The sequence below is a fragment of the Psittacula echo genome, assembly GCF_963264785.1.
Source record: "Psittacula echo genome assembly, chromosome: 14".
Taxonomy (NCBI): Eukaryota; Metazoa; Chordata; class Aves; order Psittaciformes; family Psittacidae; genus Psittacula; species Psittacula echo.
Window position 1 is genome coordinate 743,675 of NC_137750.1, and position 27,260 is coordinate 770,934.

At 57.7% G+C, this 27,260-nt stretch overlaps 2 protein-coding genes across 9 annotated transcripts; both read left to right on the forward strand.

Moving 5' to 3' along the window:
• The first annotated feature begins 3,184 nt into the window (after positions 1–3,184).
• On the forward strand, positions 3,185–12,649 carry EPN3 (epsin 3). 6 transcript variants are annotated; one of them, XM_080629604.1, is made up of 11 exons: positions 3,185–3,452; positions 4,154–4,794; positions 5,919–6,564; positions 6,900–7,018; positions 8,329–8,409; positions 8,679–8,786; positions 8,898–8,982; positions 9,214–9,522; positions 10,338–10,448; positions 10,729–10,950; positions 11,768–12,649. In XM_080629604.1, exons 3-11 carry the CDS (start codon positions 5,994–5,996, stop codon positions 12,085–12,087), a joined length of 1,926 nt encoding a protein of 641 aa, XP_080485730.1. In that variant the 5' UTR covers positions 3,185–3,452; positions 4,154–4,794; positions 5,919–5,993; the 3' UTR covers positions 12,088–12,649. The 6 variants fall into 6 exon arrangements, with proteins under 6 accessions (XP_080485730.1, XP_080485728.1, XP_080485733.1 ...); XM_080629602.1 differs by lacking the exon at positions 4,154–4,794; XM_080629605.1 differs by lacking the exons at positions 3,185–3,452; positions 4,154–4,794 and adding an exon at positions 4,802–5,045.
• A 111-nt stretch (positions 12,650–12,760) lies between these two features.
• SPATA20 (spermatogenesis associated 20) lies at positions 12,761–27,260 on the forward strand. Of its 3 annotated transcripts, none has more exons than XM_080629384.1 (16): positions 12,761–12,836; positions 13,722–13,859; positions 14,114–14,178; positions 14,441–14,595; positions 14,819–14,962; positions 15,187–15,388; positions 15,481–15,611; positions 15,691–15,795; positions 16,251–16,325; positions 16,523–16,735; positions 16,832–17,024; positions 17,731–17,899; positions 18,292–18,500; positions 18,624–18,823; positions 18,925–19,005; positions 21,008–21,533. In XM_080629384.1, exons 1-16 carry the CDS (start codon positions 12,805–12,807, stop codon positions 21,176–21,178), a joined length of 2,283 nt encoding a protein of 760 aa, XP_080485510.1. In that variant the 5' UTR covers positions 12,761–12,804; the 3' UTR covers positions 21,179–21,533. The 3 variants fall into 3 exon arrangements, 2 of the variants coding, with proteins under 2 accessions (XP_080485510.1, XP_080485509.1); XR_013958000.1 differs by lacking the exon at positions 12,761–12,836 and adding an exon at positions 27,079–27,260 and having other exon boundaries at positions 13,638–13,859; positions 21,008–21,348; XM_080629383.1 differs by lacking the exon at positions 12,761–12,836 and having other exon boundaries at positions 13,638–13,859; positions 21,008–21,532.

Consider the following 27,260-nt stretch of genomic DNA (forward strand, 5'->3'; position numbering starts at 1 on the left):
AAGTGCTGTCTTCCTGCTAAAGCAGCTGGACAGCGTTCCCCAGAAAGGCTTTGGCCCTGCAGAGAGATAACATCAATGTTAGATTATTAATTGAGGTTTGTGATACCTTTGTGGTTCTGAGGCAGCAGATGTGTATCCGTGCTGAGCATCACTGTTAACAAACCGCATATCACTGCACCCAGCGTGTGAGCCTCAGGCACGTGCTCCTCCACCCTGACACGCATGAAATAACTGTTCCTCCTGCAGAACTGTTCTCTTTTGCTTTCTCATTTCAGCTCGTGTGCTTTCTCTGGGGAGAGGAGATGTTCTTCCTCCTGGCAAAGCACAACTTATTTGGTTTTGCTGGCCAGGTGGGGCTTCTTATGCTTTGGGATGCTTTCTGTTAGCAGGGAAGTGTTTTGGCTTCTGTGGAAGCCAGGAGCCTTCTCTGGCTTTAGCAGGCACAGACCCACAATGGGAATGTCTCTGCTCAGCATTCCTGTAGTGAGAATTTCAGCAATGTTTTGAGAATGAGAAGGGAAAAGGCCTGGAGTTGGGGTGTGTCTCACAGGCTCTGACAATAGCTCCTGCCTCCCTGGAGATGATTATCAGCTTGTGAATATGCCCAATTCAAGCAGCTCAAGCCATCTGTGTCTAGGCAAGAGGGAGTCTGCACGTTATAGAGGCAACGTGATTGTCTCAAAGGCAGGAATACTTTAATGTGGTAGCTTTGCCTTAAAAGATGGCAAAGCCCCTTCACAAGAGCTGTGCCTCCAGTGCAGCCTGTAGAACCCAGGCTCCATGTGTACCTCTGTTCTCAGGGGTATTTGTATTTTATACAAAATCAGGTAGACAGATGGGAGTTTCACATCAGTCACATACCATGGAAGAATGTGCTGGTATCTCCTTCCCTTCCAAGGGAGGAGCCTGGTGGCACAGGGCAGGTGAGTGGCATAAGAACTTCTTGCGAGGAGAACAAACCCAAATGCTGTGGATAGCCTTACTTTTTGGTCACAAATATTGCCTGTGTCTCTTACAGCCTTGGGCAAGAGTGTCCTCAAGGGACAAGGTACGAGCATGTCCTGGGTTCAGCAGCAGCAGTCACTTTTTCTCCTTCTTAGTAGCTGGTGCAGCGCTGTGTTTTTGACTTTCAGCCTGGGAACAGAGCTGATAACACTGATGTTTAGCCTGACCAAGGCCTTTGTGAGTCTCATGCTCTGCCAGGGAGGAGGGGAAGCCGGGAGGAAGCAGGGACAGGACACCTGACCCAAACTAGCCAAAGAGGTATTCCATACCACAGCACGTCATGCCCGGGGATGTAACTGGGAGTTCCCCAGAAGGGCACAGCCTCTTCTTTGTTGGGCTCATTTTCGGCGGGTGGTATCGTATTCTCTTCCCTTGTTGTTTCCTTTATCATTATTATTGGTGGTAGCAGCAGTGATTTGTGTTATACCTTAGTTACTGGACTGTTCTTATCTCAACCCGTGGGAGTTACATTCTTTTGATTCTCCTCCCCGTTCCTCCAGGAGCAGAGGGAAGAAAGGTGGGGGGGGGGAAGTAGACTGTGTGGTTCTAATTTATGACCTGGGCTTAAACCACGACAGAGCAGCACACAGGAAGGGACACGCAGGGTCAGCATTGCGCTGCTCTCTGGCTGCTGCTGTGGCTTTCTCCACGCCAGATGCCTTTCTTTCCCTTCCTTTTGCATTGATTTGTGAAGTTACATGGCTGGAACTGCAGTGGAGTTAGAGCTGGCTGCCACACAGCACCTTTAGAAATGCCTGGTATGAGATCTGAGTCCTGCCTTCAGAGCAGGGGCTTCTAGAGCTTTAGACCCCACGCTCCAAAGGATGTATGGATGCTCCAGCCTCAATGCCAATTCCTGTCAGCCAGGCATACAGAGTATTCCCTCTCCTCTGCCAAACGTAGGCATTATTTGTATTAGTGTTAATAATTTGTGTTGTGTTTGCTAAATAACCAAGGTGAGCAACCTTCCTGGCCTTGGGAGTTAACATACCAACCTCATCACGTGAGGCAGGGCCTGAAGACACCATAACTGTCAGAGAGGCTGGGAAGGCGGATTGCAGGAAAATGCTGCAAGCAGAAGGTGGTGGCACATTTCCAGAGGCTTCTGTATGGCAAAGGGGGTGTGGGTGAGCAGTTGGCTTGGGCCAGGGCTGAGGGAAATCAGCTTTAGAGCCTGGATGGGGCTCTGTGGCTATGGTGGCATCATGGGGTATCTATCAAAGCAAACCCTATGTCTGTACAGCTCCACTGCAGCTTGTAGGGTGTTGGCCCTCCTTTGCTCATATAAGATCAGTGCCTGAAGAGGGGCAAGCTGGCTGCTTTGGCTGCCTGACACAGCTGAACTGGGAGTATTGGGAATGGAGGAATGCCTCGATCTGAAAATGCCTCCCTCTGCCTGAGCTGGGATGTGCTCCAGGGTGACCTGGAGGATGGTTTGGATGCTGCAGCTGAGAATGGGACTACATGCACACTGATGTGACTCACACAGCTATCCAAGGCAGTGCCCCCCCCCCACCCCCCCCTCGGCTTCAGCCTTCCCCCCACTCCCCAAGGCAGGACCTTCAATGCCGGGGGCAAGATGAGTCTCAGCTCTGCGTGGCAGGAGCATCGCGGGAAGCCACGCTCCCCCTCCAGAATGTCTCAGCACTCAGGAGATGCTTTACATTATGGAAAATGTCAGTGATATTAAAAAGATTATATATATCCATAATACTTGAAGGCCTGTCAGTGATTAAAATGGAAGGCAGAGGCCGGGAGAGAGGGGGTGGCATTGAAACGATTGAGAGACATGACTTATTTTGTCATGTCATCTGATGCCTCCCTCTCTTCCCCCAGCCAGGCTCCGGGAGCTGCTCAGAGCAGGGGAAGAATCCGCTCCAAATTTAGATCCCAGGAAAGAAAAAAAAAAACCCTATATAAATTAAAATTGCAACAAACCCAAATTGCAGCCGTGGCCTTGGGTACCAGCACTGGAGCTGCGCTGTGGGGAGGGTCGGCATCCCCCGGAGCCACTTCCTAGCCCGGGACCGTTGATTTCTGTCTAAAAATAAGGGGCATGGGGAAGGCAAAAATCATTAAAATAAAGCAAAGCAAGCAGCAGCGAGCGGCGCCTGGGCGGCTGCCAGCGAGGGGCAGTGACTGAGCACTTAACAGCATCCCCGCCTCCCGCATGCGGCGGGGCAGGGGCTCGGCGCCGCATCCCCCGCGGCGGGTTCCGCACCGCTCTGCGCCGCGCCGGGGCGGGCTGAGCGCCTCTGCCGGTGCCCGGGAGGGAGCCGGGCCGAGGCTGGGGCGGCCCCGAAGGGGTTAAGCCGGGACCTGCCGCCGGGACCTGCCCAGCCAGCCCGGCAGCTCGCAGCAGCCAGCGGCCGCTTTCAGCCCGCTCACACCGGCAACGGCTCCGGCTCCGCCACCGGCTCGGCGGGGCCGTGCTCCGCGCCGCGCAGGTAAGCGGGGCTGCGCCCCTCGGCACCGGGCTGAGGGGTCGGGGGGAGGAGGGGAAGAGGAGGAGGAAGAGGAAGGTTCTGGACGCCGGAGCTTCGCGGGCTGCGTCGGGCAGGGGGATGCCGGGCCCCGCTGGTTGCGGTGGCCCTTGGGCCAGACTCGGGGCCCCTCGGGGAGTGCGGGTGCAATGCGGCCCCGGGAGCCGGGCCGAGGGCTCTGCCGGGAGCCTTCCCCCGTCGCTCCCTCCATGGCGGGCGCTGCTCCTCCCAGCCCCGCACCTGATCGGGGATGGAGGAGGCTGTAATCCGCCCCCGGGCTCCCCCTTCTCACCCTCTGCGCTCTCCTCCCCCCCATCCCGTCCTGCTTCCCTCCGTGTTGCTCCTGTGGCCCCCCCCTGTGCGGGTCCGCAGTCCCCCGGCCGGGCCGCGGGGCGATGAGGACCTGTCCCGGCACTCTTGTGTCCTTCTCCCACCTGGCAGCCTCTCGCTCAAGGTCACTGCAGTAATTCCATATGTGCTGCTGCCTTATCTCCTGCACAGCTTCTGTTTCACTGCCTTTATATTCGGGGTGGGGGGGGAGAGATATTGTGTTTGATAATCCCTGCTGCTTTAAACGCCACTGGCAGCGCTCAGCCAGTCCCCTGCTGCTCTCCCCTTGCCCCTGCTTCCCTTTCAGACTTCCTGACCCATCTCATTCATGGCAGGCAAAGTCCAGCTGGGATCAGGTCTCTGGCCAGGACAAGCAGCGCTGGAGCCCGTCATGCTGGCCCTGGGGTTTATCCTGCCAGGAAACCTGTTGGAGGCAGGAAGGATCATCCTGCCGCAGAGGAGGAGTGATGGTGTTTGCTGGGCCAGTGGCACCTTTGGAAAACATGCCTTTATCTCCCACCTGGGTGTTGGTGGAAAGTGGAGCACGGAGCCAAGTCCCAGAGGACTTTGCTGTGTTATTGCCCTTGTCCTGAAGGTGTTCCTGCACCAGGCGGGCAATAGCGTGTCCATCTGCAGTGCGGGTTGCCCCGGCAGGATCCAAAGGCCACGGTGACGGGCTGCATTGCGAAAGGGAATCAATGCAGGGAAGTGTCTGGAGACAAACTTTGGCGTGGCGGTGCCAGGCTCCTCTCTGACTCACAGGAGACATTGCTGGTGCAGCCATGGGGCTCCTGGCTGCAGGCCCACGGCAGCAGGAGGTGCTGGACCGGTCGCACAGGTTGTGCGGGAGCGTGGCGGGTGCCGTGCGTGGCTCATGGGCACGTCAGCACAGTCCTGGCCCCGCTCCGGTGTCCTGAGCTGGGAAAGAGCTGGACACAGCGCAGCGGCTGTGGTCCAGGGAGGTACCGGCACCGAGGTGGGTGGTGGGATGGATGCTCTATCGCTGTCCACAGGCATTGCTGCACAGGGGAGATATTGCTCTGCCTGCAAGTGTTATCTTGAATGGGGAGCACATTGCCAGTGAGTTTTGTAGCAGATGCCGTGGGAGCTCTGGGAGCAGCCTGGCTCCCTGGCCCTGCAGTGCGACCCTGCTGAGGGGAAGCAGCTCCGGGCAGTCTCTGCCTCCCGGCTTTGCTTGGCCCTGTCTTCCCACTGTGCAGAGAGAAGGTGAGGATTAGGACTAGCACAGAACAGGGGACACAGTTGTGGTGGGCTCATGGGAAGATGGGTCCAGACTGACCCATGTCATTCTGAATCAGGTCGGGTGCAGCGCATCCCAAGGACAGGCATTGCCTCCTGGGGAAGAAGCAGGAAAGCTCCTGGCTACAACAGCCCTTGCTGCCCTGGCTGTGGATCTGGGTGCAGAGAAGGCCCAGAGGCAGCTCGGGGTTTTTGGGAGCGGGGGGTTGTGTTACCCATTCTGGCACAGGAGGTTTGCATCCCGAATTCACCACCCCACAGCAGCACACGCTTCTGTACCCACAGCCTCTCACAGAAGCAGGATCACTGAGTTTGCTGGGAAAATCCACTCAAGCAGCTGTCAGGTTGGTCAGTTGTGGCAGGCTCTGACTCACAGCAGGGTTTAGGTTTACCATGATGCATCCTTGGTGGCACTGAGAGCCTTGGGGTGATGGCCAGGGTGAGCAGGGCCACGTAGAGCTGCAGATGGAGCATCAGGGGAGCCCCTGGCTGGTGCGAGGGCTGGGGGCCTGCAACCAGCTTTGCTGGGACAGTGGTTCTGAGGCAGCTGGGATCTGGAGGAGGGAGCTGCCATTTTCAGGTGATTATTTTTAGAAGCAGAAGTGCAGGGTAAAATCTCCCCAAATGTTGCTGAATCTGGAGCCAAATCTCTTGGCGGCTCTGTGGTGCTGGGGATCAGCTTGCTGTAAGGGTTTTATTTCCCCTTGAGCATCCTGCATGGCACCCAATAGCCCGATGGTGGACACTTCCACCTTGAGAAGTGTCCCAGATGCCAGCCAAGGGTTCTGGGGATGGGTTGGGGTGATGCTGAGGTCTATGTGTCCTTGTTCCCTGCTGCAGGCACTGGTGAGGCTGCGGCTGTGAGTGCTTATCCCTTCTCCAGCATCCCTGCCCGCCGCTGGGCACTGCGCAGCCATGACAACCTCGGCACTGCGCCGGCAGGTGAAGAACATCGTGCACAACTACTCGGAGGCAGAGATCAAGGTGCGGGAGGCCACCTCCAATGATCCCTGGGGACCCCCCAGCTCTCTGATGTCAGAGATCGCTGACCTCACCTTCAACACCGTGGCCTTCGCCGAGGTCATGGGCATGATCTGGCGGCGGCTGAACGACAGTGGCAAGAACTGGCGTCACGTGTACAAAGCCCTCACCCTCCTGGACTACCTCATCAAAACTGGCTCCGAGAAGGTGACCCACCAGTGCCGGGAGAACCTCTACACCATCCAGACGCTGAAGGACTTCCAGTACGTGGATCGTGACGGCAAGGACCAGGGCATCAACATCCGGGAGAAGGTGAAGCAGGTGATGGCGCTGCTGAAGGACGAGGAGCGGCTGAAGCAGGAGCGGGCGCACGCGCTGCAGACCAAGGAGCGCATGGCCCTCGAGGGCATGGGCAGCGGCAGCCACCAGGTTGCCTATGGCCGCCGTGCATCTCCCTATGGTGAAGACTATGGCCGGGCACGGGGCTCACCCTCCTCCTTTAACTGTGAGTGTTGCTGGGGTGGGTGTATCAGTGCATTTGGGTTGCTCCAGCTTGGTGCCCATCGCTCCCCTTCACCTTCTGAGGTGGTGGTGGTAAAGCTCATCTCCATCCTGTGCTGTGGGCAGAGGTTTGGCTGTGCCAGCAGTGAACCCAGCAGTATTGGCAGCTGGTTGTGCCTTGAGCCTTAAACCCATGGCTTGTTCATGGTAGAGAGCTCTAATGTGGGGCTACATCCCCTGTTGTGTTGGGATGGGGCCCAGGAGGACGCTGCTGATGTGCTCCCCAATATACCCCAGTCCTGATGCTGCTCCTTCCCCTTTTCCCCCTTTATCTCCCAGCATCATCCTCATCCCCACGGTTTGCCTCTGACCTGGAGCAAGCGAGACCCCAGACAATGGGTGAGGAGGAGCTGCAGCTACAGCTTGCGCTGGCCATGAGTCGGGAGGAGGCAGAGAAGGTAGGAGGGCTCTGCCTGCCCTGGGACACAGAGGATGGGCATTTCCCAGCACCTTGCCTTGTCTGTGGGCATCATGGGTCATTCCTCGGGAGGAGGGAGGGTTTGGGGGGCTGCCCGAGGCCGGTGCATGCACCTGCAACTGCACCAGGCTGCTCGCACTGGGCCCAGCATCCAGAATGGCCAGCAGGCAGATGGAAGCAATGGCTGTCTCTGCTCCCTGTCCCCGTACTGGCTGGGACAGCACCAGGCTGAGACCCATTCATCATCCCGTACCCCAGGGTGAGCTTGAGGGTCTGGATTCACCCTGAAGCTCCCCAAACTTGGCTGCCCTCTTTTGCTGAGGGCTTCTGGTTTGAGCTCCCCCATTTCTCTCACCTTCCTACAGAGGTTTTAGGGGTGATGTCTTGCCCTTGTTTGTGTGGTGAGACAGCAGCATCCCCATGGCTGTGCACTGGGCTGGAAGCTCAATAGGGCTCAGTCCTTTCAAACCCTGCTAGAAGCAGCCCTAGAAAACAGCACCAGGAGAAGCCAAGCAGGGATGCAGGCACCAAGTGAGCTGTTGCGTGTGTCCTCCCCAGCCCAGGCTGGCACTGAGCACCGTGAGCTCGGTCCTGCCATGCAGGGGACATGCTTTGGAGATAGCTCTTGCTGCTGCCTGTCTTCCCTGCCCGATGGAGGCTTTTTTGGAGCTGGAGCAGAGCATATATCCCTATTTTTGTCCTGGAATCGGAGTATTTATAGCTTCCACATGCTGCTGCGATGAGAGCTGTAGGAACACGCTCTTGAAAGCATTGCCTGTTGGAGTCCATCTGGGCTGCGCACACGTGTGCATGCTCACACACACTTGTACAGGCGTGCACAGCCCAACCTGGGACACCATTCCCAGGCGGTCCCACGCTGGACAAGCATCACAAGCCAGTGATCAGGGCTGCCATGGCAGTAAGAGGACAGCCTCTCCCCTAAATCTGCCTCAGTTCTGGGTGCTTATTCCTGGGCAGGATTCCCAAGTTAAGGCATCACAAGCCCTCCTCCCCTTCAGGCTGCCAGGGTGAGGGGATGCCTCACCAATCCCTTCTCTGCTGATTGCATTGAGTCCATGAAAACCTCCTTGCCTGATTTAGGGTCATCCCAGCCTAGATGCAGGGGTAGGGGAAGGAGATGGGGCAGTGGCCACAGGGGAGCCTGATTAGGAGCTGGTTCACAAGCATAGAGGCACAGAGATGGTGTGAAGGCAGGCAAGGCAGTGGTGAGGACAGGCACCTCGGCGCTGAGGGCAAGCTGAAATGTCACCCCATTTCCTCTGTTGGCAGAAGCCACTTCCAATTTCCAGCACAGATGAAGAAAGGCAATTGCAGCTCGCGCTCGCGCTGAGCAAAGAGGAGCACGAGAAGGTACCTGTGCCCTGCAGCCCCAGGCGCTCCTCTCTCCTTGCACTTTGGGCTTCTTTCTGGGGTGCTGGAGCCCAAAACGCTGCCTCACTCCGCTTCCTGCTTCGCTTTCACTGCTGTGGGCTGCCTGCTGAGCTCGCTCCTGGAGGAGCCTCTGCTCGGATGCTGGGACCTTTCGGGGATGCGGCGGCAGCTCCTGTGCTGGTCTGTCTCCTGGAGAAGGTGCTGCATGCAGGGCTGGAGCTCATGGGCCTGTCCCTTGTTTCCCACAGGAGGTGAGGGCTTGGCAAGGGGAGAACTCCCTGCTGCAGAGAGGTGTGGAAGAGACTGCCCAGGGCAGGGAGGAAGAGGAGGAGGAAGAGAAGATGAAGAAAAGCCAGGTACAGCACTGGGGGTTTGGATGGCCACGCAGCCAGCCTGGGGCCTGGGGGGAGATGGGGGGGTGATCCCACAGCTCTGCCCTCACCTCTTTGTTCCCTTTCTGTTTGCAGTCCTCTATCCTGGAGCTGGCAGATATATTCGGACCGGCACCAGCCCCTTCCAGCCACACCTCTGCTGACCCATGGGATATGCCAGGTAGGGGCAACTCGCAGGCTTGGGACAGCAGCAGAAACCTCTCCCTTGCCTCTGTCCCTTCCCAATCCTCAGGAGCTCAGCAGAAAGGACCTTTTGCTGCTTCTCTCTCTGCTGCCTCGTCTGTCTCATGCCCAGGCAGTGCTGCTGGAAGCCATGGTCCCCCGGGCACATCCCCACTCTCAGCATCCCTTTGTACCCTGCGTTGTTCCACAGCTTCCCTTCTTCTTTCAGATATGAAACCCAAAGCGGAGCCGGCAGCCTCTGCCTGGGCCGGTGCTCCTGACCCATGGGTACCGGTCCCAGCCGCTGGTGGGGAGCCCCTGTCCCAGGCGAGCGCCTCATCCCAGCAAACCTCTGCTGGGCCCTGGGACTTCCCCCCCGGCACCACGGCAGCCTCTGACCCCTGGGGGAAGGCGCCCTTGTCTTCTGGCTTCCCTGCTGCGGACCCCTGGGTGACGGCGTCTCCCCCTGCCCAGGGCCCTGCTCCTACGCCAGCTCCCGACCCTTGGGCCCCGGTGGCCGAGCAACCTCCTAACCCTGGTAAGAGGCTTGATTGGCTTTTGGCTTTGCTGGCGACTGTGGGCAGCTTTGGCCCTCCTGCAGTCCCAGGGTGCTTTCCCATCGCTCCCATAGCCAGCTTTGCAAACAGCCTCCCTGCTCTCCTGCCCTGCAGCAGGACCTCCACTCACCCCTTGCCATCTTGAAGACCTCAAGGCTTTCTCTCTGCACAGAAGAGGCTGCTTTAATTAACATGGCACAGTTAACAGAGCCCTCCCACGGGAGCAGATAGCAGCAGTGCGGTGATGGGGGGGGGTGTGTGTGTCCCCTGGTGATACCTGGTCACCCCAAAGCAGCACCATGTGCCCTGCTGGGACAGGGCGGTTGCTGCATTGCAGATGGGAGAGCGGTTGCAGGACCAGTCTGTTTCAGAGCTCAAACCTACTCTCAGTTCCTCCTCAGTGCTTCCTTTTGGTGCTTCCTCTGGCCCCATATAGCTCCTTGCATGTGCTTCAGTGCTGGGGAGGAGATGGAACCTGGCCTGGGGCCAGTGCTGGTTGTTAACACATTGCTGCAGACCTCATTGGGGCTGGGAAAGGGACCTGCCTGCTCCTGGGGGGATGGCTGCAAGCAGCATGGGGCTGCCTTGGTCTGCAATGATCCCCAGTGGTCTGGCTCATCTTAGCCCCCTTCCCGGACCAATGCACATTCCTGACCCCCAGCCCCATGCCCCCCACCACACGCCCTCTTCTCTGTCTCCTTGCAGGCAGCCGCCCCTGCCTCTCTCCTGCCCGTCCATCTCCTGCCTCTCACCTCCCCGCTTGCTCCCCTCCTTGAGTCTCACCTCTTCCCCCCAGCTCCAGGGGGGGACGCTTTCGACCTCTTTGCAAAGCCGCCCGAGCCCGCTGAGCCGCCGGAGCAGGACCCCTCACAGCCGCCCTCCTCTGCCAAGTCCAACAGCCCCGCTGGTAAGAGCCAGGGGAGCAGCAGGGGCTGACGTGGGGCAGGCTGGGCACAGTGACCTTGCCCCTGCCCACTGCAAGAGAGGCAGCCCCAGGGCCCGCTGGGCTGTGCGTGGCTGCTTGCTGGTGCGGCCAAAGCTTGTTCCCACCTGTGTGCCATGGGCTCGGGCTGCCCCGCAGCCAAGGGGATAGGTCTGTTACCTGCCTGGTGCGGTGACGGGGGGACACCATCACCCTCAGTGTGTCCCAGCTGTCTCATGTGGCTCGTCTCCCCCCCCTGCCCTAGAGCTGGACCCCTTCGGTGACCTGTTCCCCAGCACCAGGCAGGATGGGGCGAAGAGCTTTGACCTCGCCAACCTGGCTGACTCCCTGCCCGAGTCCAGCAAGGAGCGGAAGGACTGTAAAACCCCCGAGGCCTTCCTCGGCCCTGCTGCCTCCTCCCTGGTCAACCTGGACTCCCTGGTCGCACCTACAGCGGCCTCCAAGACGCGCAACCCGTTTCTCTCGGGTAGGTGCTAGTGCAGTGGTGGGAGCTTCCCTGGGCTGGGAAAAGGGGTGTCTGGGGGAGGAAGAGGAGGTTTGGGGATGGCACAGAATTATAGAATCCCAGACTGGTTTGGGTTGGAAAGGAGCTTGAGATCATCCAGTTCCAACCCCCTGCCATGGGCAGGGACACCTCACACTAAACCATGTCACCCAAGGCTCTGTCCAGCCTGGCCTTGAACACTGACAGGGATGGAGCATTCATCACGTCTTTGGACAGCCTGTTCCAGTGCCTCAGCACCCTCACAGTGAAGAAATTCTTCCTTATATCCAACCTGAACTTCCCCTGTTGAAATTTAAGCCCATTCCCCCTTGTCCTATCACTACAGTCCCTGATGAAGAGTCCCTCCCCAGCATCCTTATAGCCCCCCTTCAGATACTGGAAGGCTGCTCTGAGGTCTCCACGCAGCTTCTCTTCTCCAAGCTGAACAGCCCCAACTTTCTCAGCCTGTCTCCATACGGGAGGTGCTCCAGGCCCTGATCATCCTCGTGGCCTCCTCTGGACTTGTTCCAACAGTTCCGTGTCCTCCTTATGTTGAGGACACCAGAACTGTACAAAATACTCCAAGTGAGGTCCCACGAGAGCAGAGGGGCAGGATCACCCCCTTTGACCTGCTGGTCATGCTTCTTTTAACGCAGCCCAGGAGATGTGGGGTTTCCAGGCTGCGAGTGCATGTTGAACACTCATGTTCAGTTTCTTATTGACCAGCACCCCCAAGTTCTTCTCCACAGGGCTGGATTGCTTCTGACTGCCCTGACGTGTCCCATCCTCTCCTTGCTAGGTCTGAGCACGCCGTCCCCCACCAACCCCTTCAGCCTCGCCGAGCAGCCCAAGCCAACGCTGAACCAGATGCGGACCAGCTCCCCGGTGCCCAGCCTGCCCGCCGGCCTCCCCAACAACTCCATGACCTACAGCACATCCCTTCCGATGCCCCTCAGCAGCATCCCCACCACCGCCGCTGCTCTCTCCGCATCTGCCAGTGCCTTCCCGCAGGCTGGCACCTTCCCCGAACTCCCCGGCAACCTGCCACAGCCGTTACTGCCGTTGAGCGGAGCCCCGGCTCCGCCGCCCGCTCCGGGGGGGCTCAACCCCTTCCTCTGAACCCTATGGACGTACAGACTCTCGCCCCTTCCCCGCTGTTACAAACCCCCCCCGGCCTTTCATTCCTCCAAGACCTCGGAGGTCCGGCGGTTCGCTCCCTGCAAGGGACAGTGGCACCCATGCCAGCCCCCTGCCTGCCGTCTGGGGAGCAGCAGCATGAGCCCCGCGCTTCACCGACGACAGGGGGACCCCCTTCCCCTGCCCGAGGGGGGGCCCGTCCGAAGGGGCTGAGGATGGGGGCTCGGTGCATGAGGGTCTCGCTGCTGGATGGACCCCCGGGGGGGTGCCTGCGGGGGACCGGAGGGAGCTGCGGACCTCCCCTTCATGCTCTGCTCCCCGCGGTCCCCGGCTGGTTCGCGCTCCCTGGCCGTTATTCCCCGCTCCTCGCCCCATTCCCGCTCGATGCCCCCCCAGAAGGAGTTGCGGGGAGGGCAGCCGCCTCCCGCACGTTGCTGGGCCCTGCTCCGGGTTGGGGGGGGGCGCTGTGGGAGCGCCAGTGGCTCGGCGCTACTGAGAGCGGCGGCTCGGGACTGCCTGTGAGACAATAAAACGCTCGGACCGATGCGGTGTGCGGGATGCGATGTGCGGGGCCAGGTGTGCGGGACCAGGGATGCGGGGCCTGAGGTGGGCGGGGACCGGAGGGGACGGACCGGGGCGGGCCGGGGACGGACCGGGGCGGGCCGGTGACGGTGGCGGCGGCAGCTCCGCCCTGCCGCCATGTTCGCGGCGCCGCTGCGCCTGGCCCGCAGGTACCTTGGGGGGGGGGCCGAGCAGGGGGCGGTGGGAGCGGCGGGGCCGGCCCCGGGGGCGGTGCGGGGCACCGGGAGCCCTTCCGCGTCTGCGCCGCCCCCGAAATCTTCCCCGCGCCTCCCGCATCCCCCTCAATGTTCCTGCGTCCTTGCGGTGCCCTGTGCCCCTCCTGCAGCTCCCCTAAACCCCGCTGCGCCCTCCTGAAGCCCTCCTAAATCCTTTCCGCGCACTCACACCCCTCCGGTATTCCCAAACATCCTCCCTGCATCCCTCTGCATCCTCTCGAAATCATCCCTGCACCCCTCCTGTATTCCCTGCTATCTTCCCTGGAACTCAGCAAACCTCCCTCCATCCCTGTATCCCCTGCATGACCGTGCATTTACTTACTCACTGCACACAGCCTTGCATCCTGCCCAGCAGCAGGAGGATCTCCCTGATCCCCTGCTGTCCCTCCATCCTCTTGCCATGGGGAGCTGGTGCTGCCCTGCCCCTGCCCCTACCCCTGCACCCACGGGAGGGGATTTTCCTCTGTGAGGATGCACAGGTCAAATCCCGCAGATGCTGTGCCTGTACCCATGGCTGTAGGGTGGCCCCCAAAGGGCGCTGGCAGGGGGCTGGAAGGGAGGGAGCCCGGGGGATAGCAGTCCCTGGGCTGGAGAACAACCTCACCTGAGCATCGCACAAGTAGGGAAGACTTTGTAGGGTGCTGGAGATGGACTGAACCCCAGCAGAGCCACCCAGCCCTGGGGCTGAGAGTGGTTCCCCTGGCACAGGGAGTGAATAGCATCGAGCTGGGTGGAGGTGATGCTGCTCTGGGGCATCCCAGCTCTCTGCAGGGCTGCACTTTGCTGTGAGCAAGGAAATGATCCCGTTTGGTGTCACAGGTTCATGTTTCTAACGGGGAGCGTGACCATGGCCACCGGGGGGACAACGGCCCCCCCCAGCATTCCTCGTCACACCAACCGCCTCATTAACGAGAAGTCCCCGTACCTCCTGCAGCATGCTCACAACCCCGTGGACTGGTAAGAGCAGGCTCGTGCCTTTCTCCCGCTTCTTCCCCTTGCATCCATGGGGCTGAGGGACTCAGTGCTGTGGAAGTGATGGCAGGTGAAGCAGCCTGGGCTCTTGTGCAGCTCCAAATGGGCTCTGAGTCCATGCTCCTGAGCTGGCTGTCCTGACTGCTCTCCACCAGGCAGCAGCTTCTTGGGAAGCTTTAGAGCCCAGGTCCTGGCAGCTATAACCCCCCTGAAACTCCTTTCTTGTCTTCCCTCCACAGGTACCCTTGGGGTCAGGAAGCCTTTGATAAAGCAAAGCAAGAAAACAAGCTGATATTCCTGTCAGGTAACCAGAAATGAAACATATCTCATGTTCCCATGTGTTGTTAGGGCGAGAGTCCTTGGCCAGATGTAGGAGCGAGAGCTGGAGAGCCCAGGAGGCCCTGCAAGTGCCCATGCTTGCGGGAGGCCCTTCTCCTCCATCTCTTCTCTAGAGGGGCAGCAGATGTTGCCCATAGCAGGGTTCACCACGGCTGGGAGATCTCCCCATAACATGTGCACTGCTCCCTGCCAAGGGCCTTTCCTCACTCACCTGAGCTTGTTTTCAGTCGGTTACTCCACCTGCCACTGGTGCCATGTGATGGAGGAGGAGTCCTTCAAGAATGAGGAGATTGGGGAGATTATGAACAAGAACTTTGTGTGCATCAAAGTGGATCGTGAGGAGCGGCCAGATGTAGACAAAGTGTACATGACCTTCGTGCAGGTAAGGAAACATGGGCAGGGATTGGACTTGCTCTCTCAAGTTGAGGTCCATGGTCATGTTCCTCAGCTAAGAAGAACCAGTATGTGGGGTGGTCTGAATGGGGCCATGCATGACTACAAGGGTGGAGAGAAGTGCGTGTCTGTCCTCAAGTGAGACACCTTGATGTTAAAGACCAGAAGGTGCCTCTTGTGTGACCTTGGTGCCCCTGCGATTTGTCTCTCAGGCAACCAGTGGTGGAGGTGGCTGGCCGATGAGTGTCTGGCTGACTCCGGACCTCAAGCCCTTTGTAGGGGGGACGTACTTTCCCCCTGAGGATGGAATTCATCACGTTGGCTTTCGGACTGTGCTGCTCCGAATCGCAGAGCAGGTATGGAGCAGGAACGGTGGAGCAGGCAGTGCTCAACCAAAGGGACCACAGGGAAATTGTGGCTTGATGGGTGACTGTTGAGATACAGTCATGAGAAGCAGTAGCCCGTGTCAGAGCTTTGGCTGGCTTAGAGGTGGATTTGAATTGAAGGTGCAGTTTGGATTGATGCAAGACAGGAAGCAGACAAGATACAGAAGAGCTGACTTTCTCACTCTGCATCTTAGTGGAAGGAGAACAAAGATGCCCTGTTGCAGAACAGCCAGAAGATCCTGGAAGCATTGCTACACAGTACTGAGATCCGTGTGCGGGGCCAGGAGTCACCCCCACCATCCGAAATGGTGATGGCCACTTGTTTCCAGCAGCTCTCCAACTCCTATGATGAGGAATACGGCGGCTTTTCCACATCCCCCAAGTTCCCCACTCCAGGTCAGTCTCTGGTGCTGAGCCCTGCCGTGGAGCAGGCAGCGCTGTGGGGCAGAGCCCACCCCACAGCCTCCCATTTTCTCCCTGTATTTCAGTGAATTTGAATTTCCTCTTCACGTACTGGGCCCTGCACCGAACAACCCCACAGGGTACCCGGGCTCTGCAGATGGCTCTGCATACTCTCAAGATGATGGCCCATGGGGGCATCCATGACCACATCGGTCAGGTAGAAGGAAAGCCGTGGGGGTAAAGCCTTGGCATGCCCAGGAGGTGTGGGGTGAGACGTGTCCTCTTGGCCTTTGCAGGGCTTTCATCGCTACTCCACTGACCAGCACTGGCACGTCCCTCACTTTGAGAAGATGCTGTACGACCAGGGGCAGTTGGCGGCTACGTATAGTAGAGCATTTCAGGTATGGCTGTGGCATCCCTCTGCTGTGGATCTCACTTGAATGCTGCCTGGGAAGGCTGGCTTGGTTTGAGGAGCAGCTTCAAAGCCTGTTCCCCAAGATGATGCTCATCCCATGGGCTTGGAGCAGACCCATACTCCCATTCATCTACTGCTGTTCATCCAGAGATGGAGCACAAACCCATGACAGTGCAGCCCCAGGATTTTGAGTGTAATGGGAGGCAACAGCCTTCTGACTGGCCTGCAAATCAGCAAACACGTGCTGCTGCCTCTTTGGTGTAACTCAGGGTTACTCTCCAGTGCCCATAGATTCCCATCAGAGATCTTACTCTGAATCCATCCCACATTTAAAATCCCTGGATTTCAAATGTGTTTCCTCTCCTTTGAATCTCAGTCCCCAATCTTGCTGTGTCTCTTGCCTGCCCCCTTGTCCTTGTAACACTGATGTCCACCCTGCAGATCTCTGGTGATGAATTCTTTGCCGATGTTGCCCAGGACATTCTGCTGTATGTCTCACGGGACCTGAGTGACCAGGTAAGTTGTTCCCTGAGCTGGCCCAAAGGGAGCTGCTTACCCTGCCCTGGCATGTGCCTTGGGGCTGCTTTTCTCTCCCTGCCTCCCTTCCCAGCTGTGCTCGGTCTGGGGCACTGCTGTGTCTCACTGTGGGCTGCCAGCCCAGCAGTGATGAAGACCTGGCTGTAACTGGAAGGTTTGTGTTGCTCTTTTCCCAGTCAGGAGGTTTCTACAGCGCAGAAGATGCAGATTCCCACCCGACCACCGAATCCAGAGAGAAGCGAGAAGGAGCTTTCTGTGTGTGGGCAGCTGAGGAAATCCGGGCTCTCCTTCCTGACCCTGTTGAGGGAGCCACAGAGGGGACAACCCTGGGAGATGTCTTCGTGCACCACTATGGAGTGAAGGAGACCGGCAACGTGGACCCCAGGAAGGTGAGGGCATGGGGGAATGGCACAGCATCCCCAGTGCACGCAGGGTCCAACTCCCCTCATCCCGGTGGTGTTTATAGGACGGGGCTCTCCTTGCAGGACCCCCACCAGGAACTGAAGGGCAAGAACGTCCTGATTGTGCGGGGCTCCCCGGAGCTGACAGCGTCCCGGTTCGGGCTGCAGCCGCAGCGGCTGGGTGCAGTGCTGCAGGAGGGCCGGCAGAGGCTGGCTGCTGCCCGGGCACAGCGCCCGCGGCCGCACTTGGACTCCAAGATGCTGGCGGCGTGGAACGGTGAGAGGTGGCTCCGGCATGCAGGGGCCAGCACGTTACTGGGGACTTGTAGCAACGAGTCCTGATGGGAATGGGACGCGGAGGTGATGGGTGGGCTGGGATCCGGAATGTGAGAGCGCTGGGGGGAAGCAGACCCTCACTTGAAAGCCGTGGGGCTGCCGAGTGTCAGGGTACTGCTCTGGCTTTATTTTCTTCCCCTGTTGCCAGCAGAGAGCAGCAAAACTCTTCCCATGTCTCAGCTTCTCGGTGTGGGTCTGGGGAGGGGGATGGAGGTGGGGATTCAGGACCCTGGCAGGGCGCAGAGCCCATCTCACTGCTGCTTTAGCAGGGGGACCATTCCTCTGTGTTCGGGTGTCCTGCAGCAGGTAATAATGTAGTACCCCAGGCAGTGTTCCCAGCAGTGAGTGCTTGAGTAGCTGGGTCTGGAGTTGGCATGAGTTAGACCATGTCCTGCAAAGAGAAAGACTCTCTTAAGCCCCTTTTCTGCCTACAAGTGAAGATTTAGCTCTTGCTGGCTGTGCAGCGCTCTGCCCTGCTCTTTGGTCACAGTAGGTGACTTAGAGGAAATAGCTGGTGGCCTGAGCCCTGACCTGCCTTGAACATCAGGAAGGGTGAGCTTCACGCTGAGCATCCTTTAGAGACAGTGACATCCGCACCGGTTCCTTGTGCCCGCCCTGAGCCTGTCCCTGTCCCTGTGCCTGTGCAGGGCTGATGATCTCGGGCTTTGCCCAGGCCGGGGCAGCCCTGGGCAGGCAGGAGTATGTGAGCCGGGCCGTGCAGGCAGCTGCCTTCCTGCAGAGGCACCTTTTTGACCCCAGCAGCGGGAGGCTGCTGCGGAGCTGCTACCGGGGCAAGGACCACGCGGTGGAGCAGAGGTGAGTGGTGGTACAGGGTGTCTGCAGCCCAACTGGGCACCCCCCTGCCCTCTGCAGGCCCCGTCCTCCTCTCCTGCAGGCAGGGCTGAATGTGGAGGGAAGGAGGCTGTTTGGTGCAGAACTGCCTCCAGTGCGGTTTGGGATGGATTAGTGCCCCCCACCTGGTGCAGAGGAATGAATGTCAAATCCTTTCCCATTCCTCATCTTGGCACAAAGCTTCCCCTGACTGCATAGAAACCCCAGGCTCAGCTGTGTGATGGCACAGTCACCACTTACCTTGGGCTGAGCTCTCCTTGGCTAGCAGAGACCAGTATATAGGGCTTTGCTGGATTGGAGAACAGTTCCCACTTGGCCAGTGTAGAGACCCTCATGCTCCTCCACTGCCATTGCAGTGCTGTGCCCATCCAGGGCTTCCTGGAGGATTATGTCTTCGTTATCCAGGCTCTCTTTGACCTGTATGAAGCCTCACTGGATCAGGGCTGGCTGGAGTGGGCCCTGCAGCTCCAGCAAATGCAAGACAAGCTCTTCTGGGACCCCAAAGGCTTTGCATATTTCTCCAGTGAGGCTGGTGATCCCTCCCTGCTCCTGCGCCTGAAGGATGGTGAGCCTGGGGACACGGCCATGCCGTGGGTTATGCTGTGGGGCAGGGGTGATGCCTGGCTGGAGGACTAAGCCATGGGGTGCTGAGGCATTGGGCTGATGGAGGAGATATTGTCCCTTGCAGACCAAGATGGAGCAGAGCCCACTGCCAACTCTGTCACTGTCACAAACCTGCTCCGAGCAGCTTGTTACTCTGGCCAGACAGACTGGGTGGAAAAAGCCAGGCAGATCTTGGCTGCCTACTCAGAGAGGCTGCAAAAGATCCCAATAATCCTGCCAGAGATGGCCCGAGCCACCGCTGTCTTCCATCACACCGTCAAACAGGTACTGGCTGGGGCTTCGGTGTCCCTTACATGACCTGGGTGGTGTGGGTGCAGTCACAGCTCTGATTTCTTCCTTCTGCCATCCATGCTCTCCCTGGACAGGTTGTTGTCTGTGGGGACCCACAAGGAGAAGACACCAAAGAGATGCTGCGCTGTGTCCACTCTGTCTTCAGCCCAACCAAGGTAGAGGTGCCAGCCCTCCCTACTCCCTGCACAGCCACTTCCCATTCCCTGCTGCTGCTGTCCTGCCTCCCTTTTGGGAAGCATCCTGTCCTTTCCATATCCATAACCACAGCCAGCAGGGCCATGGCTGAGCCCCTGCACCCTTCTCCCTGGCACCAAGCACTGGCAGCCCAGCACAAGGAGTGGCTGCAGCAGTGGATGCTGTCACTGCTGGCTGTTCACACAGCTCAGCCTGAGCCCAGCATCCCTGTCCTGCTGCTTCCAAACAGCCATCCCTCTTTCCGTGCTGCATCGCATGGAGATGCGGGTGCTCCTTTTCCCACCCACCTTCAGTTCCCCCCTCATCTCTCCTTCCTCACCCCAATGAGCTGCTGGAGGCAGGGCAGCCCTGGGTCCCTTCCAGAGACACAGCAGCTTTGGGAATCTACTTTGCCAAGGAGCTGGGAAAACATCATGGCCTTGTCCCCTGCCACCAGTGCTCCCTCGGTGTTGGCAGGGCAGTGGGGGCTAAGCTCATCTGCAGGAACACAATTAATTAGGTCGTTCCAGTAATTAATTCCTTATAAACCTCACATTGAAATTCTTGCTGTAATGATAAAATGACATTGAGGTCACAGGCTTCAATGGACCCTGTGACTGGAGCAGCCCTTTGCCACAGGCAACTGCCATGGGGCTGTATATGCTCCAGGGTGATGCCAGTGGTTGCCTCCCTGGGGATCCTGGTGCTGGGAGCAGAGGGGATTGGATCCCTGCTCCTGGTATAGATCCCTGCCCTGTTAATGGTCTTTAGGGTAATTATGAAGGATCCCATTATCTCCTCAGCTGCAGAGCGCTAGCCTGTGCTCGCCTTCATCCTGGCCCCGCAAGAGGACCTTAGGGAGCTTGTGAGAAAAATGAATAATGAATTTCAGATTTGACATGAATTGGTAATTAATCACTCCTGGAATTAATTCCAGACAAAGGAGAGCAGGGAGGAGGCTGTGGGAAGAACAGGAGGGGCAGGCAGGGAGACAGGCTGAGCCAGCACTGCATCAAGGCAGGGGCTGAGCAGTGATGAGGGGTGATGGGGGACAGGATGGGGCTGCAGCAGCCGTTATCCAGGACAAAGACTTTGGGACATGGTGACTCCATGGGGCAGCTCCTACCAGGCCCTGGTGAGGCTGCATGGTGTTCCTGCTGGGTGTCATCCCTGCTGAGTGTCCTTCCTGGCTTTGTGTTTGCTCCTGGTCCAGTGGCAGTGGATGCTGCATGCTGGGGTGGGAGACGTGTGTGCTGTGGGTGGCAGTGCTTAGTGTCAGCATTCCTTGGTGGCTGCAGCATGAACATGTGGCAAGTGTGTCAGTACTCAGTGGGCACTGCAGTGGGTGCATATGGTAGGACTGGGGCAGATGAGAGAGAGCCCATATACTCCAACAGTGGGATGCTGCCGCTGTGCCTTGGACTTTGGGAATGGCTGGCGTTTTGCTCACCCTTTGCATTTGTGTGGGCATCAGGCTCCCGGCTGGCTCCTGGCCTTTCCCTGAGAGCCCACAAGCCCTGAGGCTTTAACAAACATTTTCCCTTTCAGAACAGCTAATTATCACGGCAGCCCTGTTGTCACCCTGCCTGTGCTGCTCTATCAGCTGGGAGAGCCCCAGCCCGTTGCTTGCCTGTGTCTGAGCTTCTTGGGAAGCAGCTGAAGGGCTGCAGTGTGGAATGGGGTGATGCTGATACTGGCATTGGAGCTGCCCCTGGGTCGGGTGGGTATCTGCGGGGAGCTGGCTGGCTCCAGGACACTGGGTCCCTGTGCTTCAACCCTGCCAGAAAAGGGAGGCAAAGGTGCTGGGGATGATGTGGACCATGCAGTCCTTCCAGTGCAGGTGTGATGGGGATGTTGCCACTGTGGGACCCTGGCAGAGGCCTGGCTGTGTCCTCACGGCTCCCTGTCACTATCCCTTCAATGAATGAGTGCATGGGGGATGCTGCCCGTGCTCTCCAGCTCTCACAGCTCCTTCTCGGGCAGGTGCTGATGCTGGCAGATGGAGACAGCGCTGGGTTCCTCTACCGCCAATTGCCTTTCCTTGCATCCCTGGAGAGGAAGGATGGGAAAGCCACCGCCTATGTCTGCAGCAACTTCACCTGCTCCCTGCCCGTCACCTCGCTCCAGGAGCTGTGTGGGATGCTCTGCCCATGAGCCCTCGGCCCCTGAGGAACTGAGACACCCATAATAAACCCACCCTCGGCATCAACTGCCTCCTGGCTGGTCCCTGGCAGTGTGGTTGGGCCCTGCTTGCACCATGGCTCTGGCAGCATCCCAGCAGAACCAGCTCTGGTCCCCAGTGCTGGTTTTGGGATGGCCAACAGGTACCCACTGAGGAGCATCTCCTCCCCCTGCGCACACACGTTTGCTCCTCACCTCTTCTCACCAAGGAAAAGGAAAACAAATTAACTATAAATCGCAGTGTTAATGGAGAAGTCAGATGGGAAAACTATTAGAGTTCCTATGGCAACCCAGGATAACACTGTCAAAAGCACCTGGCTGACTTGGGAGTCAAGTGCTTCTAAAAGTGTTACCAGCTACAGCAGCCACGGTGTTTTTCCATTACAGGGTGGATTGTAACGTGCGTTAAGTTAATATATAGTGCGTGCAGAACCCCTGCTGGTCACCACAGCTGATGAAAATGTGCCACACGACTCAGCCTGAGCACTTCCAAAGAGCTAAACAGCTCATCCTGGGTTTGCCAAGCGTGCAGAAACCCGGTGCAGCCCGAGAAAGCACATTTCTAAGTCTTGTTTTGTTTGTAACAGGCCGGTGCCTGCATCCACAGCAGGATGGGTTTTGGGGGATGCACTGTTCTGGGGGGGGTGCCGATGCTGGGGTGCTTGGGGCTGCCTTTGCTTGCATAAAATTTCAGTAACAGCAGAAGAAATAACTCCTAAAAACACCTTTTGAGCAGTGTTTGAGGAGGGAAGGTTTGCCCTGAGCTTTCCAAGCAAAACCTAGGCTGGACTGAGGGTCTCACCCAGCCTCACTGGGAGCTTGGCCCCATCTTGCTGATGCCGGCCATGGGGATGGCACTGTGGGATCTTGGCAGAGGAATGTAACCCACCCTTTCATAAGTGGGATGCTGTTGCCAAGCACACAATCTCCCTTTGCTGCAGCATAAGCATTATCCTCCCCTTCTTCCCTCTCCATCCCTCCTCCCTGCTTCCAGAGGGGTGAGTTCTGTGTTTTCAGCATCCCTCTGACACCCCAGGGCTCCCCAGCACAGCATCCCACACCCCAGGCAGCGGGATGCTGTCATCTGGCAGCAGAGCAGTGCTGAGCCGTGCTCCTCTTGGCTTTCCAATGGGTTGTGCCAGGATCTGGGGGTAACCAGCCAGGAGAAACGCATTTGAAGTCAAAGAGGAATTTTGCACCTCATCTTGTGAATGCTTTGTATGCCTGTGGAAGAGGGGGGGGGTTCTTTCCCCTCCTGGTTTTCAGAGCTGAAGTGTTTCTGGAGATACAGCTGAAAGTTGCAGTTGTGGCAGATGGGTGGCTGCTCTCCTCTGGGTTTATCATTTTAACTTGGCATCTGTGCTGCAGGGATTGATTTGACACCCATCAGCACGAGCGCTGGGACCGACTTGGAACTAGGAAAGCATCCTCAGAGAGCAGGGCTGGTGCTAAGCACCCATGGGGAAGCCCAGATGCCTTGGACCACATGGCCAGCCAGGTCCATGTGCAGCAGCCATCCTGGAGGTGGCACAGGCCTGGGAATGATGTGCTGAGCCTGTTTTGGTGCCTGCCAGCCCCCTGTGGCACAGACACAGGGTGCCTTTCTCCTGCACTGTGTTGCTTGTCAGCACGTCCCTGTAAGCAGCCGCTGGGCGAATGTGTGCTGAGAACCAATGTCAGGATGAATCGGGCTCACCTCTGGGGAAAAACACAACAAAAAGGGAAGAGCTCTGTAATAAACAACTGATGTGGTGGCACCTTGGTCCTCCTGGTGCCGCTGCCTCGCTGCTGCCTGGGTACCATGGCCCCATCCAGTGCAGTCACACGCTCTCTGCCCCATCCCTGGAGCCACCCGGCTGCTCCTTTGGCTTCATGGCCATGGCAACGGGTGTTTTGAGCTCAGTTGCAGCACCCCTTCATTGATCCCCTCAGTGTCCCCCAGCCAGGCTGTGCACCAGGGCACCCATGGTGATGCTCCTTGTTGGGAGGTGTTGCCAAAGGAGGGCCTGGCTGCAGAAGCTGGGCACAGCTGTGGCAGTTAAACTAACTCTCCCCATGCTGCTTCCTTCCTCATCCTGTCACTAATGCACTGATTTCACTCACTGATTTGCTGCAAGTGTTCTGTTCTGGGGTGATTAAGCGGGGACAGGGCCAGGCTGGGCTCTTTGCAAAGTGATGGAGCAGGGTCTTGGTGCTCAAGGATCCTGTGCCATTTCACAATATCCATTTCCCTGACCCCTTCCCCCGACCTCTTCCCCCATTCCCTTTGGTGGCAGATGCTGGGGTCTCTTCATGGGGCAGCTCCAGACCCCGTTTCCCCATGGATGGGAAGGTTCAGGGCGGCAGGAGGCAGCATCCTGCACTCCCCCTGCTCCTCTTCAGCTGCAAAGTTGTCAAAATGAAACCCCAAAATGCATCAAATCAGTAACTGTTGTGCTACTTCTTTTCCCCCTAAACACTGGGGTTTGCCATTAGGTTGCTCTGGAGGGCACAGGGGGTTTTATCACCCTACCTGGGGCTCTGCGCTTGCCTGGAAGGCCCAAGAGCTGTGGATGGTGAGAAGTAGGTTTTCCCCTTCCTTCTTTCCTTCTTTTTAATAAGAACTCCAACATTTCCAGCATCTTAGTATTTAATGCCTACACTGGAGGGTTTGCAGTGCACCCCATTACTCAGCCCACTGACACCCATAGTATGCCTTAGGGGCACCTAGGGTACATGGAGGAGGTAGCACCGGTGGCCAACCTTGCTGCTCTAATGAGGCTTTCCCTCTAATTAATATTCCCTGGCAAAGCTGGTGCTGGTTCTGGGTCTCTTGGCTTTTATCTCTGTTGGCATTGATGTGACATCAATGGGAGATGGGGCTTTGAAAGCTGTTTGCTATTTGTGGTGTTGCATCTGTGCAGGAGGGAGGATGGAGAGGGATGTCCCCAAGCCCGGGTCCAACCCTGCTCCAGTGCTTATCCCCTTCCTGAGACACACATTGGGATGTATTTTGGGAATCTCTGTTTCAAGACCCTCCAAGAAGGGCAAAATTGGGCAAAATAATGAGTTTCTGCACCCAATTTCTTTGCCTGGGTATGGGTGTCTCATTCACACCCAAGCCCTCAACTGGTTTACACATCAGGACCCAGTTAGGTCACGCCTGAGCACCCCATTGCACCATGCTTGGGTGGCCAATTAGTCAGCACCTGAACACCTAATTACCCAACACCTGAGCACCGGAGCTGCTCGTGCCTCAGGGGCTGATTAGCTCCTGCCTGAGGGTTATTTTGGGCATAAACGGGCAGGTTTTGGTAGCTGAGGGCTGCAGTGGTGCTGATGCAGGAGGAGGTTGGGAAGCGCTGGTTGTGGCTGCTCTGAAAAGTCCAATCTCCACCTTAGGGGAGCCTACAAGGTGCAGGAGATGTGGGGCTGGTGCAAGAAGTCCCTCATGTGCACCACTGAGTCCAGTTACTCCAGTATTCATCCAAAGAGAATTCACAGCCACTGAGCTGCAGCCTCCTATCCAGGGTATTTTGGGGTCCCCTTCCACCAGCAGGTGGGTGGGGGGCACATATTGGGTCCCAGCTGCCCTCCTCCTGCATCCCACTGGAGTATCCGCAGGCAGCAGGGGGGGCTCCACTCCCCCCTTGCTGTTTGCATTGCACAGATATTCATGCCATCCAGCTCCTCTAATTCTAGTATTCCTGACAAGTGAGTTTGCAGCTGAAGCTGGCCAAATTTTGCTCAAAATGTGCTTTTTCTCCCATCTCCCATTTTTAAGCTGACTTTCCATGTGGATCAGTGCCAGGGAACGGGGGGGGGGGGCTCTACAGGGGGATCTTGCTGCCTCAGTTTCCCCTCCCATGAAAGCATATCCTGGCGATTCCTATCCATCACCCACCCCTGGAATGCGTGCCCTGCTTGGCCTTTCCCAGAGCCATCCTGTGCTCCAGCTCCTCTTGATCCAGGATAAAGAGGGCACCCCAAGTGCTGTGTTTCAGGCAGCGCTTCCCAAAGTGGGGGAACCCCAGAGATGGGAAAATGGCTCTGTCCTTGCATGTGGGTTGGTGTTGGGATGCTGCTGGGTGCAGTGAGTGGTCAGTGCACAGGGCAGATGGGCTAGGGTGGGCTAGGGTTTTGGTGTTTATTGACCACAGTAACTATTGCATTAAATCACAATTAAATGTGGAGTTCAGAGGCTTTACAGAAGGGAGAAGGAGGATGTCTGGGGAGGAGGGTGCAGTTTGCGGGTACCCGAGTGAGAGGGGGGTTTTGAGGGTGCACAGAGGGACCAGGGTCCCAACCAGCCTCATCACCACCATATCGATGTCCCCCAGGCACTATCAGTCCAGGTGAGGCGCTGGTGGCATCACCATTGCCTTCGATGCTTTGTGAGCTGCTAAATTAGAGGCAAGAGATGCAGAGGGAGCCGGGGCTGTGCATCAAAGGGGAGCAGGCTCCGCTTTTCATCTTGGGTTTTGTCTAAGGCTGCAGCAAGGGTGGATTTTGGGCTTAACCCCTGGTGTGCTGCAGCTTGGCTGGAGCATGGAGCAGCACTTGATGGTACCAGCTAAGGCCGAAACCCACATCAGGGACCCCAGGGCTTGGGGAAAGCAGGAGCCAGGTGGTGAAGCCCAGGCTTTGGGGTCAAAGCTCCCATTGGAACAGCAGGATGGGTCCCCAGCCATAGGAGCTGGTTTCTGGCTGCGGCATGGCTGTCCTGAGGCTGCTTTTCCCAGTGCTTCAGTGCTGATCTGGGGGCTTTACCCACAGACAAAGAACCTGAGTGTCCCTGTATGACCCAGCACTCTCCTCCCTCATGAATCTGGGACAGGCAGAGCTGGGCTTGCTGCAATTATCCATGGATTAAAGGCAGCTAATTTGCTTTGAGTTATGGAGGCTAAATCAGATCGATACGTTGGGGTGAAGCACATAAGAGAGGAATCAATAGGTATTCAGGAATGCAGAAAACAGGCTATAATATCCCTATGGGATGATGCTGCTGGGCAGTGGTGATGCTCCTGTGGTGTGTTCAGGAGGGAGAGGAGATGCAGGAGCGGGTGGCAGGCGATCCCTGGGGCAATGCATGCCAGCAAAGCAGAACTGCAACTCAGCACAAGGCTTTCATTGGGGTTTGTGTGGCTCAGCAGACCGGAGACTGCCGTGACAGGCGTGAGCTTTGGCTCTGGGGGATTCGAGGCACGGGTTTGACAGGCGGCCCCTGCCGTGCCGGTGTTTTCTCCTCTGTGCCTGCTGGGAATGTCACAGCCATGAAGGAAACTGGCTTGAGGTTCCATCAGAACCTGGGCAGAAGTTGGGTTAGGCCACGCAAGGCGCATGCCGCAATCGGGCACCCTCACAATGGGATGCTCGCTGGGATGTTCCAGTGGTCCCCAAGCTTTCTGAGCCACTGTGGCCGTCAGCAAGGGCTCGCTCCATCTCCCACATGCTGCCTTCTGGCAGGGCGGTGCAGTGGGAGGCAGAGTCCTTCTTCATAGCTGACAGCCTATGAATATTTATAGCAGCATATTAAATACGTCCACTGCATCCCAAATTAGTCATGGGGCCCTGAATGGAGCCAGGGTGCTGGGTACTGTGGCACTGATGTCACACCCGGCTCCATGGTGGGATGGATGGTGGTTGTGTGTGGCCCCACAGTGTGATGAGCTGGGGATGAGCAGCTCTTGGGTCCTGCCTTTGGACCAGACGCTGTTCCTGCGTGAGACCCACACATCCCTCCTGGGTGCCTGCTCAGGATGCTGACAGCACCAGGCTTTCTACACCCCTCAGCACCTCTTCCTCACCATCTCATGCTTTACAACTCAGGTGTCTGTGCCCTGACCGATGTCTCTATCAGTTTCTCAGGGATGGGGGAGCCTCTACCCCTGCAGCATGCCAGGGATGCCAGCTGCCTCTGGGATGTGCAAAGCATGGCCAGCACAGACGTGTTTATCTCCTGGAAAAGCAGGCAAGAAAATGAACTGATGTTTGGTGAGCGACTGGAAATGAAAGAAGGGGGCATGGCTATTTCCCTGCTCCTGGGGATTGGCAGGGATAACAGAGAATAGAGCAA